At 41.6% G+C, this 13,750-nt stretch overlaps 1 protein-coding gene across 1 annotated transcript; it reads right to left on the minus strand.

Annotated features, from left to right (window-relative positions):
• Positions 1 to 5,535: 5,535 nt before the first annotated feature.
• SELPLG (selectin P ligand) lies at positions 5,536 to 13,477 on the minus strand. Its single transcript, XM_066603860.1, has 2 exons — positions 13,182 to 13,477; positions 5,536 to 7,177 (listed from the first exon to the last, which is right to left on the minus strand). Exons 1-2 carry the CDS (start codon positions 13,189 to 13,191, stop codon positions 5,724 to 5,726), a joined length of 1,464 nt encoding a protein of 487 aa, XP_066459957.1. The 5' UTR covers positions 13,192 to 13,477; the 3' UTR covers positions 5,536 to 5,723.
• Between the last annotated feature and the right edge of the window lie 273 nt (positions 13,478 to 13,750).

Below are 13,750 nucleotides of genomic sequence, written 5' to 3' on the forward strand. Positions count from 1 at the left end.
TCAACTTTTGAAAGCATTCTTACTTTGCAGGGTGTTTTCTGCACCTGCCTAAAACTATTGCAAAGTAATGTATGTTTTTTAAACAAGTTCATATCACATTGAAAAACAATTTCCACATCTATTTTTTATTATTCACATTTGACAGTTATCTGTAAGGGCTCCTTCCCACGGACGTATTTCCGCCGTGTAATATGCAGCGGAAATCCGCTGTGTTGCCCGCAGCTATTAGGTTCTATTGAACCTAATAGCACAATGCTTATGGTACGTAAAATCTCCCGTCCTCACCCGCAGCATGCTCTATTTGCCGTGGGTGTACGCGCGGACGGCTTCCATTGCAGTCAATGGAAGCCGTCCGTTCACGCTATCTTCCGCTGTAGCACAGAGGAAGATAGCGTGAAACCGCCTCTCCACCAGCCGCGTCATATGACGCGGCCGGCACGTCATGTGACACTGTGGGCGTGTCATATGACGCGGTCGTCGCATCACATAATGCTGCGGTGCGTCACGGGCTCTATTGCACATGCGCGCCGAAGCGTCATGCGGGACATGGGACTCCGGATCCGGAGGTAAGTATTGGGGTCTCTGGGGGGGCGACGTGACGGGCTCCGCCGTGAAATTCCGTGTGAAGCCGGCCTTAGCAAGGGCCACATTTTTTTATGTCTTCAAAAAGTCAGCTTTACATGAAACCGCATAAGGTGGTAGGGGGTGACTTCAATGCAGTAATCAGAGCAGGAGAGGACAGACGTACCCAAGCGACTCAAAACAAAAAGGTCAAAAAGTCAGCTTTGTATTTTTCCAGTATTTCTCTGTAAACTGATGATTCAGTCAAACCGTGAAAATGGGGAAATATTAGCACTAAAAAAAATCTGTATTTCTGTTTTTTTAGACAATGGCTATTTACTGATTCACAGGAGAATTATATACTTATAAAAAAATTCACAGGAACAAATTAGGTGAGCGCATCTAAGCAATAGTAAATAAACATGGAGATGCGTGCTTCCATGTCTGAAATACACTTAGGCCTCGTGTCCACGGGGAAAATCAGGCCCGCTACGGATTCTCCATGGAGAATCCGTAGCGGGTCCCTCCTGCCCCGCGGACATGAGCGCTGAAAATAAGAATAAACTTACCCACAGCGGACCGGGCAGGTCTTCTCTTCTTCACGGCCGGATCTTCTTTCTTCCGCCGGCGGATGTACTCAGCACGCCGGCTGCGTGCCGCGCGCATGCGCCGGGCACATCCGCCGGGCCGAAGAAAGAAGATCCGGCCGTGAAGAAGAGAAGACCTGCCCGGTCCGCTGCGGGTAAGTTATTCTTATTTTAGGTCTCCCGCGGATCCGGACGGCTTCCATAGGCTTCAATAGAAGCCTGCGGGAGCCGTCCCCGCGGGAGACCAGCACGATAATAGAGCATGTCCATTTTCTTTCATGCTCCATTTTTTTTTAATTCACTTTTATTGACCATCCACGGGTATTTATCTTCCCGCGGGTGGTCAATGCATCCCTATGGGGTGCGGATCTGCGTGCGGGTGATCCGCTGCGGATTTAAAAGCCTATCTTGCCTGTGGACATGAGGCCTAAGGCCGGCTGCACACGAATGGGACGGATTCCGCATGTGGGAGCCCGCAGCAGAATCCGCCACTGTGCCAGGCCGTCGTCCACACGAACCTGTAGTTCTCTATATTGTGGATGGTCTGGACAGCTCGCCATCGGACATGTGCAGTACAGTTTGTTTTTGTTTTTTTTAAAACCCTGCTTTTCCAGCGCAGTTGCTAGATGATGAGGCAAAATCCGTGACGTTTCTGCAATGTCAAAATGACTACAGCTTGTACACAGACCTGGTGGGAAGAATAGAGCTGGAGCTGCAGGGATTCAAGACCAGTGAGTATAGACTCTAATTACTTTTTATCATGGACATCTGCAGTGCATGATGCATGTACCACAATTAAACTCTTATTTTCTCTGTAAGGCGTCAAAGAACATATGACGATCAAGGCCCTATGCACACTAGATTAATGTTGAACAAACTAAATGTTTATGATGGAACTGGCCAACCATCTACTGTTTCTGTGGACCTCCTGACTTCCCCTGACAGATGATATCAGGGTAGATAAGAATCGGACAACTTGAATTTCAATGTCTGATCATGGCCAGAATTAGCTATGTGCAACCTGTGTGATTGAACAGGGCACCAGCCATCAGCTTGTAGGGGGGACACTGATAAATTTAGGGTCTCCACTTCCTATGGCTCTGATAATCTATAACTTCTACTGTATGGCCAGATGGAGGTATGGAAAAGAACACATATTCATCACTCAACAGTTTTGCCAAGATGAATTCAGGCTAGGAGAAAAGGACTTGACAGTTTTGCCTGAGTACAGTTTGGGCAGAGGGGGCACCTATTCTAAAGGCTGTAGTTCCTGCTAGATCCACTTAAGATCTTGGCTTTAAAATGAGATCAGAACTGTGGCTCTAACCGCATTCTTGCCAGAGCTAAAGCCAGTTGAAGTGAGAGCTGTATGTACTTTACCTACAGCTTTCACTTCAGCCTCTTTGAGGAAAACAATAAGAAGGGGGGCAAGTGGAGAAAGAGCAGGTAGCAGGGAGAGAAGATCGATGAGTGATTTTCCTGTCTGTCCCACGGAAAGGGTAACATGGACTAACCAATCAGAGTATTCTTTCTCCCTGTCTTTTTTTTCTGAAAATATGCTGTTTATTGACTATGACCTAGCTGTTTAAGCCCTCAGATGCCACGGACAATGCTGACTGTGGTACCTAAGTGGTTCTATAGAAAAAAAAATTGTTTTTTTACACTATGCTCTATTATCACTAAAAAAAAATAATAATTAAAAACCACACATAATTATTATTTCTGCATTCGAATAACAAATACTATAAAATTAACAGTAAATGACGTAAAAAGAGAACAATGTCAGAATAGCTGTTTTCTGTTCATTTTGCCTCCCAAAACTTTTTGCTAAAATGATAGCAAAAAAAATTGCAAGTCGTCCTGAAAATAAACTAGATCTCATACAGCTTTGTCAATGGAAAAGCAAACATGCCGTGGGTCTTGGAATGTGCAACACAGAAACAAAATCATTTGCTAAAAATAAGTGCTTTTATTGTGCAAAAGTAGTAAAACATAAACAATCTGAAAAACTATATACATTTGGTATCATCACAATCCTAACAACCTGTTGAATAAAGTTATGTTGTTTATTCTGCACAGTGAACACTGTAAAACGAATCTTGAAAAAAAATAACAGAATTGCAGTTTCTTTCCATCTTCTGCCCCCCAAAATAAATAAAATTTAATCAATGCATTTTAGGTACCCAAAATGTGTTTTTTTTTTCATAAAAATTAAAACTGGTCCCACAAAATACAAGATCTCATACAGCTACATTAAAATCAAAAAAATAAAAAGTTATGACAGTTGGAACACGGAAGGGGAAAAAATGATACTGGTCCATAAGGGCGTCTTCATACAAAGGTATTTGTACGCGTATCTGCGAGTGTAAAATCTGTACACACAGTACGCAGAGAATAGAACTGAAGGATTGCAATTGGTTCGTCTCCTCGTTCTTGTGTGTGCATTTTGTGCGCTCGGAAAAAAAAACACAGCATGCTCTATTTTTGTGCGAATTTGCACACCAAAGGTCCCCCTAGACATCTATGGAAGGTGCGCAAATACACAATACGCTGCATGATTGCATGAAAAAAAAGAACACCTCTGGACCTCATTGGGTTAAATAGCCTTTGAAATTAGGAAGTGGTAATGTGCCGTACACATAAACTCTGCCCTGCATGTGCAAAAAGTACAGTAAAATGTGCCAATACTTGGGCAAATCTACCTCGTTCATAGTACAAATACGTTGTGCTAAGTTGTGCCCATTGCGCATGCGCTCGTGTGAAGGAGCCATAAGGCTAAAATTAGTTCATCACAAAGGGTTAAATGGAAACGAAGAGCACTTTTATATGGAACCATTTTTGTTCATATTCTCACTGAAACGTGTGAATCTGAATGATCGTCGTTCAGGTAAACGCTGCCAGTTACTAAAAAACTGCAGTAATGATGATTTGCTTGCTTATTGTTCATCATACACCTTCTGCAGGCATAAAAATCAAACGCTGATCGTCCCGTGTAAATACAAAATTCATCCATGAACGACCACCAGTTTACTGTGAATGGAGGCGGGCAGCGGAAAATTATCTCTGGCACGCTCCACCTCCATTCACTGAACCACCATCCCTCCTGTGCGAAAGTACAGGAGTGATAAACACTGAGACGACTGTTGAGCATTTAAGTGCCTGCCAATTACTTGGTGTAATAGAAACCTAACGTTTCACATAACTTCTGCTCATCTAACAGCCTATGTGTGCATCATCAATCTTGCAATATACTTGCATTAAAAAAAAAGAATTGTTTTACTACTGAAAATCAAATTGAAATGCCTTCCCCTGCCACTGGGTGTCTCTCTTCCTGCACCTTCGCAATCCACTGCCTGTCATTAGGCATCTTGTTCCTCTAGTAACAAGGACATAGGCACACTGCTAGTTATTATATGCAACTGAGGGGCACATATTCAGATGTTGCCCTTCAGTTGATTGCAAAAGGGCTATGCAAGGCAGCCTGAAAAGTGTGGGAGAGGAAGTCCCAGACGGTACATTACTGGCAGAATGGCTGACTTAGGACATCCACCACCTGTAAGTAGATTGCAAACAGCAGGGAGGGGGGGGGGGGCAGAAAAATAGGAAACTCTACATGGAACACTGAATAGATAGGACTCAAAGTGGGTGCAAACAGCAGCAGAGAAGCCAACAGTGAAGACCTGGGTTGATTTTTTGAAAACTCAGGTATGCTTTAAAATGTACTTATGGCAACAGAGTAAAACAAAAGTAGCAACATTTTCAGGAGGGATTTTCCAATTTTAATGTGACTGTTAGAGGGTTAAGGCAAGTTCTTATTTCCAAAGATTGTGTACACTTTTGCGAAATTTTTATGTTCCTTCATCTAAAATAAAAACTTTCATATAATCTTGTTTTTGAAAATCTGTAGCTGATATGCAAACCTACGTGTTTCCATGGTTACAGACTACAAGCAAACTCTGTGTAGTCTGGTCCTAAATGAGTAACTCCCTTCCATTTGCCTCCTTTTCTACTTTCTGCAGGTTAGCAAAAAGAGAGGGCAGAGAAAAAACGCCAGACTGCAGAATCAGCTTACCTGTAAATATATATGTAGTCTGTTACCATGGAGATAGCACATAGTTCGGCAAAGAAACTGAAAGATATTTTTAATCAAGAATATTTGCAAAGGTGTTTCATTTTTTGTTTTAGATGCAGTAAAAACTATTTGTTGCACATGACTTTAAACATGCCATTTGATTTAATCTTGCATACCTCTTTCTTCAAATCCTCTACTTTACGTTTCTACTCAAGAATACCAGTCCACTAAACTCTATATTAATTTACAGATGAAATATGAAGTCTGGTTAGCTGCATGTCTTAAATGTCATATTGCAAAGGAGTAGTCCAAGCATAATCCCTCTTGCCACTACATGGCAGTGCTTGTATTTCTTTATTAAAGTAAAGGGCATCTGGTACAACTAATTTTTAACTAGAAATGCCCAACCACCCCATTTCTAACATGCAGTTTCGCTTTCTTCACTAGGACTAATCAACTTATGGTGGGAAGAACCACATCTTATATGATATCGCCTAGTTTAACTAATGTTCAGGAAGAAAACTGTTGAGAGTGGTGTTATCACCATCACTTTCCTCCATGTTGCTAGTAAAAGTCTTCAATCTTTTAGAATGTGTTTTAGTCTGCTGATCGTTATTTGGCAGGAGAGAAGAAATACACCTCATTTCTGTGTAGGTGACTGGGTGACGTAGTTTGTTTTTCTGTTTCATAGTAGAAAGTTTGGCAGCAAGGGCTATAGTCGAAATAATAAAAATGGTGCAAACAACCGCAAGAATTAGGATGGTAAGCATGCATTGTCTCATTATATGCTGTGTGTGTACTTTATCTTCTATCAACGTAGTAATATGTGTTATTGCTGCAGGCTTCGCAGAAGAACCAGAGGATGCTGCGATGACATCATGTCCAGTTGTGACGTCATGCAAGATAACTGGCGTTGAGCTTGGAGAGGCTGCTTTTGGTGATAAGCTAGAAGTGATATCCTCCAACAATTTATCATTGGCGCTAGTCTGTTGGCTGCTTTTGTCTTGACTATCTGTGGAAAGAACTTTGTTCACTGTGGTAACTTTATTATATTTAGCGATTGTTAAGACAGATGTTTGCTCTAGATCATTTAAAGGCGTGGTTTCATCTTCATCGAGTTTCTGTCCAGCTGTCTTTGTTGTCTTCTCTAGATTAGTTAAAGGGGTGGTTTCATCTTCATCGAGGTTTTCTCCAGCTCCCTTTGTTGTCTTCTCTAGATAAGTCAAAGGGGTAGATTTATCCTTAAAGAGTTTTTCTCCAGCTTTCTTTGTTGTCTTCTCTAGATTAGTTAAAGGGGTGGTTTCATCTTCCTCAAGGTTTTCTCCAGCTCCCTTTGTTGTCTTCTCTAGATAAGTCAAAGGGGTAGATTTATCCTTAAAGAGTTTTTCTCCAGCTTTCTGTGTTGTCTTCTCTAGATTAGTTAAATGGGTGGTTTCGTCTTCATCAAGGTTTTCTCCAGCTCCCTTTGATGTTTGCTCTACATCAATTAAAGGAGAGGTTTCCTCTTCGTGGAGATTCTGTCCAGCTCCCTTTGATGTTTGCTCTAGATCAGTTGAAGGGGTGGTTTCATTTTCATTTAAAAGCTCCATTTTCTCAACTTTTGGAACAGCAGCACTAGATTCCTTTAAAATGTATGCGGTGGTGTCAGAAAGATCTCCCAGTGGTGGTTCTGTTGTTTTAACTTTTGGTACAATATTTCCATCTGGCTTGTTCTTCCCTTTATTAAACTTATTATCTCCAATTTCTCTTCTCAAGCGTTCTAGTATGAAGGTTCCTTCATCCATTATGTCCGGTGATTGCCATTCCCACTTGATGTCAAAAGGAGAATTATTAGATTTATCTATGGTATTATCACCATCAGTCAAAAGGGGTCCATCCAGAAGTGGAAGCTTGTAAGCAATAGCCGGGGACCACCACAAACACAACCGGAGTGTCATTGACAGAAAACACATTCTACCTGTAACATGGATTTTAGAATGTTAGTGAAGGCAAAACAATTGTGCAGTAAATACGCTAAACACCAGGTAACAGTTTCAGAAATATTGTATGACATGGACATTTGCCATGACCACATGATTAAAGGGAATCTGTCACCACCTTTTTGCACCCCTCTCTGAGAGCAGCATAAGGTAGTGACAGGCACACTGATTACAGTGATAGTTCTGTTCTCTATCTGTGCAGTAGTTTGGGAGAAACCTGCATTTTATTAGTAGCAGTCACACATACAGGACTAGTCCTTAATAGTCATGAGCTCTGATTAGCCTTCACAGGGCTCGTCAAGCCCACTCTGCTCTACTTCCTCTAGTTCATAGATCTCTCTATATGTACAGTAATTGGGAGACAGATGGCAATCGGTGGCTGGAGCTCATGAAAATCAACTACTTCCTGTAGTCCTGTATGTGTCCTTCTACTAATAAAATGCAGATTTCTCCCAATCCGATGCAAGTATCCATACATATTGCTGTAATATGCGTCCCCACTAGAGATGAGCGAGTATACTCGCTAAGACACATTACTCAAGCGAGTAGTGCCTTAGCTGAGTATCTCCCTGCTCGTCTATAAAGATTCGGGGGCTGGCGGGGCGTGGGGAGCGGCGGGGGAGAGCGGGGAGGAACGGAGGGGAGATCTCTCTCTCCCTCTCTCCCCCCCGCAACTCACCTGTCACCCGCGCCGGCCACCGAATCTTTAGAGATGAGCGGGGAGATACTCGGCTAAGGCACTACTCGCTCGAGTAATGTGCCTTAGCGAGTATACTCGCTCATCTCTAGATCTCTAGTCCCCACCACTATCTTATGCTGCCCTCAGAGATGGCAGCATAAAGGTGGTGACAGATTCCCTTTAAGAATATATTTACTATGACCTGAAGGCTAGAACAAACACCACTCCATTGCTACCTAATGAGGGTGGAGGAAACCAGCAGGTTTGGATTTTTTGCAATTGTTGGGTCACTGTCGTGGCAAATTCTGAGTCACAAAATGACTGCATTCCCTTATATTAATTTGCAATATAACATAAGGATAGTGCGCTCTTTGGCTTGGCAACGTGTCTTGGCTAAAGTAGCCATACCGCCATGGCCTCATAACTTATTTGTGATATACACTCGTGTGAATGAGCCCTCATTTTGTGAAGAGGAAAGACTTGCCCATTGCAATCACTCCAGTTCCAGCAACTCCTCCATTGCTTTCTGACATATGTCTCTTTACTTAGGCCTACTGGTAGATGCTCGGTACGATATGAGCACATGCCTATTGCATACTGATAACACTGGTCAACATGATTTTTTTTCCCCCACAAGATATTTTAATAGTCATTCTAGTAGTATTTCACTTTCTGAATTCACATATGTTAAAATGTTTCCATCGGGCTAGGTTTTTGTGGTACACATTTTAAGTTTTATAATTACCGTATATACTCGAGTATAAGCCGAGACAATAAGTTTCACCACAAAAAACTGGGAAAACTTATTGACTCAAGTATAAGCCGAGCTATACTCGAGTATATACTAGGTAAAAAAAAAACCTCCATACTCCATACTCACCTCCCAGCCGGCATCTGTGTCTGTGTAACAAGCTGCTTGAATTCTCCCCACTGTCATCCCCCGCCGTCCTCTTTGCTTGGCTCTGTCAGTGCTGTGTAAGTAAGCACTGTGATTGGATTGAGCGGCAGCCAATCACAGCTGGTGCTCGATCCAATCACAGAGCTTACTTACACAGCAGTGACTGCAGGGGATTTGAAAGCCGAGCAGGGAGAATTCTAAAGCAGCTTGATTGGCTGTGAATGATCGAGAACCGGCTGTGATTGGCTGACGCTCGATCCAATCACAGCTCTTACTTACATAGCGCTGATGGCGGGAAATGACAGAGCCGAGCTAAGAGGACGGCTGGGGATCACAGCGGAGAGAATTTAAGAAGCCTGCCGCACCGCCGCCGGAGACACAGATGCCGGCTGGAAGGTGAGTATGGAGGTTGTTTTTTTTAAGCCTTCCCTGACTCGAGTATAAGCCGATGGGCACTTTTTCAGCGCAAAAAAATGTAATGAAAAACTAGGCTTATACTCGAGTATATACAGTAGTTATATAATTAGTACTTCTGTAAATTAACATTATGTGAAATACAGTTTTAGGAAGTTCTTGATGATGATTGACGGGAATAGTTTGCTTGTGTAAAGTTGGTGATAATTATAAGGCCTGGGTCCCAGATATATGCTGTGTATCATGTGTTAGACTCTTACTGGTTGGAAAAACGGTTCACATCATATGCCATTTGCCATTCAGATGATTTGGAGGGAACCAAAGGACCATTTACCAGATTGCTATCTCTGCGTAACTAACATGAAAACAAAATATACAGTTAATTATCCCAATTTGCAATCTGCAATGAGGCCTGTCTTACATAGATTTTGTGACCGTAAGTGACAGCTTTGACTTTGACCTTAAGGCATGAGTGCTGATGTCACCGCTAAGGTCATCAGCACTTGTGCAGAGCATTTAAACTAAAAGACTTGTCGGCGGCTCGCGGGCTTCTTATCTGCTTCTTGCTCAGTGCTTCACCTCCTATAGGAAGCGCTGAGCAGGGAGTATTTACACGCAAGAAAAAGCCAGTGAGCTAACAAGGTTTTTTAAGCTGCCTGGAAAGTTGCCTTAACCCCTTAAAGGGGTTGTCCCGCGCCGAAACGGGTTTTTTTTTTATTCAATAGGCCCCCCGTTCGGCACGAGACAAACCCAATGCATGGGTTAAAAAAAAAAAAGTTTAGTACTTACCCGAATCCCTGCTCTGCGGCGACTTCTTACTTACCTTACCAAGATGGCCACCGGGATCTTCACCCACGATGCACCGCGGGTCTTCTCCCATGGTGCACCGTGGGCTCTGTGCGGTCCATTGCCGATTCCAGCCTCCTGATTGGCTGGAATCGGCACACGTGACGGGGCGGAGCTACGAGGACCAGCTCTCCGGCACGAGCGGCCCCATTCACCAGGGAGAAGACCGGACTGCGCCAGCGCGTCTAATTGGGCGATTAGACGCTGAAATTAGACGGCACCATGGAGACGGGGACGCTAGCAACAGAACAGGTAAGTGAATAACTTCTGTATGGCTCATAATTAATGCACGATGTACATTACAAAGTGCATTAATATGGCCATACAGAAGTGTATAACCCCACTTGCTTTCGCGGGACAACCCCTTTAAGGACACGGCCTATTTTGGAGTTGAGGACCAAACACTTTTTTTTCATCTCCATTTTTCAAAAGCCATAACTTTTTTATTTTTCTGTCGACGCGGCCGTATGAGGGCTTGTTTTTTGCGTGGCGAACTGTAGTTTTTTTCGGTGCCATTTTTGGGTACATAGGCTATATTGTAAAACTTTTATTATTTTTTTTATGATCGTAGGGAGAGAAAACGCATCAATTCTGCCATAGATTTGTTTGTTTTTTTTAAGCGTTAATTATTCAGCATAAATGATACACTACATTTTTTTCTGTGGGTCGGTACGGTTACAACGATACCAAAATTCCTACTTTTATTAGGTTTTTCCACTTTTATGTTAATAAAATCCCTTTTTTGGAAATCTTTTTTTTTCTAAATCGCTGCATTCAAAGTCCTATAACTTTTTTTATTTTTCTATGGACGGAACTCTATGGGGGCTTATTTTTTGCGAGACGAGCTGTAGTTTTTATTGGTACCATTTATGGGTACATGCGTTTTTTTATCACTTTTATTGCGTTTTGTGGGAGGCAAAATGCTAAAAATTAGCATTTTGCCTCAGTTTTTTTACGCTTTTTGCCATGCAGGATAAAAAGCATGTTCGATTTATTGTACATGTCTTTATGGACATGACGATACCAAATATGCGTTTCTTTGGGGTTTCTGAAATTATTTTATGCCAATATGAGAAAAGCATAAAAACGTGTTTTTTTAAATATTTTTAATTTTTGTACATTATTTTGGTTTGTTTTTACACCGTTTATATCTCTCTGGGGGACTTACACTGCAGCACTGATGATTGCTACGATAAGGTATTGCAGGACTTCTCTTCTGCAATGTCTTATCGCTTATTACAGCGATCATTGCCAATGGCAATACAGGACGCCGGTATCTGGCGTCCTGTTGCCATGGCAACTAGCCGGGCGCTCTGCGATTACATCACAAGAGCCGCTTGAAGACACAAAGGGAGCGCGCTCCCTCTGTGAACCCTTTCCCTGCCGCAATCTACTTAGATTGTTGCAGCGGGAGGCCGGCTATTAGTGATAGCCGGCTCCCGTTGCCGGATAGCGTGAGATCTGTCATGATCTCGCGCTATCCCTATGATGTAAGGGTACGTCATTTTGCGGGAAGTACCCCGCTCCCATGACGTGCCCTTATGTCATGGGGAGGGAAGGGGTTAAACAACCGTGTACAATAAGTGAGCAATTTTTTTTTTCACATTCACACTGAACGGTTATTGCTCATATTTGATCATTTGAATGAACTTTGAGCAATAATCGTTATGCGTAAATGGACCTTTACTCACACTGAAGAGGAAACATATGGCAATTTGAGAAGTGATCCTACATTTGAAGTAAGTTGTTCATCAGAACCTCACATTTTATCTCAAAAAGTTCTTAATGATTAATGATCTTATCTGGAATTTAAACTTGGAACGCGGACCTGCTAAGTATAAAAAGCAGCTCCCCTCTCACCTTTGAGCCTCCTAACAAAGTTTATGGGGCTCAAATGTGCTGACAAGTTCCCTTTGAAGTCCTGCAAACCCCTTCAATACCAGTGGCGTCATTAGTACTAATATTTAAAGTACTGAATTTGTCATCCTTTAATATTATGGTATCTAAAGGAATTCCTAATAATAAGATAGGGAGTATATCTGCACTCACTAAATGACTTCATAATCCTCCAGTAACAGATTAAAAATTCATTACAGCAAAGCAGAAGCACAGAGGCGGCCCAAATGTAATCTCTGTCCATTAGGATAGACCCATTAAAATTACCTCAATAATAAATGGTCCACCTGTAAAGCTGTGTTGTTACAACTGGGCTTGCAGAGACTGCATAGAGGTCATAACAGTGAAAATACAGCACTGTTTGCAAATCCGATTCACAAGTGGCAGAAGAAACCCTCATCATGCACCGTTGGTTGCAGATTTGTTCCAGAGTTGCCGGCTGATATCACTCTTTGAAATGCAAAAGCTGAAATTTTCAGCAAAATTTGTATACATTTTCGCCTAAAAATGGCTTAAGAGAAGACACAATCCGAACCAAGTGTTGAGCAACCTCCTTACAACATTCTTGTCCTTCGCTCATCCAGGAAATGATGCCTTTTGTTCTTACTGCTGATTTCAAAATTGTTGCTGTCGCTAAAGCTTTCAAAAAGGTTTTAATGCAAGAGCTCTACTGACAAAAGGATGTTTGACAGATCGTGTCCAAAAACAAGGCAGTAAAACAAATAATCATTGTTCTAAAAAAACATAACTAAAGAAATATAATTTCCTTCATATCATAAGTACATATATTGAAAGATGAAACACAGATAGGCAAGGAAGAACAGTTATTAGCACTGTTAGTAAATTACATGTAGAGATGTAACTGTAACATCGTGTATATGAGAGGCTCACTTATCCTAGATCACTGTAATATGTCAAATCCTAAACTAGTAAACTAATCATTCTAATGCACTATTAATCAATGTCTCATTTCATGAGAGATAGATAGATAGATATGAGATAGATAGATATGAGATAGATAGATAGATAGATAGATAGATAGATAGATAGATATGAGATAGATAGATAGATAGATAGATAGATAGATAGATAGATAGATAGATAGATAGATAGATAGATATGAGAGAGATAGATATGAGATAGATAGATAGATAGATATGAGATAGATAGATAGATAGATAGATATGAGATAGATAGATAGATAGATAGATAGGAGATAGATAGATTTGCCGATCCAGGTCTCGCTTACCGTAAAACATCCTTCTTTGCCAAGCCTATACTTTAACATAGACGTTGATCTGGTCTCTTCTTATCCAGAAGCATTTCAGGGCTACAGCCAGTAAAGTAGGTACCTGAACAAGACAGGAAGCATAGAGGAGGGTGTGGAGTCTTTAATAAATAAGGAAGGACAGGACCGCAGGCTGTGGTTTGTTGAGAGGCGGGGAGTGAAAGATAAAGTATCAGAAGAAGAGTGCAAATTTGTAAAAAGGAAAGAAGTGACAGATAGAGATATAGATTAGAGAAGACAGCATCAAATATCTAAGAAGAATAAGATAATATCTTATGTGACCCACAGTGCAAGCAGGGAGGATGGTGAGAAATAAAGCAAGGTATGGGAACGCAACTATGCAGACATGACTTTACATGCAGGAACGTGCTTGTTCCCACACATCATCTGCTTAACCCTAGAAACAGAATGTTACTGCGTGGAACACTAATTTAAATTTATAGTTACAACATTTTAATAGATACAAAAAAAATCTACCAATATGTGATGCCAACTGGGATGATAAGGCATTATTTGTTGCAACATTGTAC

This window comes from Eleutherodactylus coqui, chromosome 5 (assembly GCF_035609145.1).
Source record: "Eleutherodactylus coqui strain aEleCoq1 chromosome 5, aEleCoq1.hap1, whole genome shotgun sequence".
Taxonomy (NCBI): domain Eukaryota; kingdom Metazoa; phylum Chordata; class Amphibia; order Anura; family Eleutherodactylidae; genus Eleutherodactylus; species Eleutherodactylus coqui.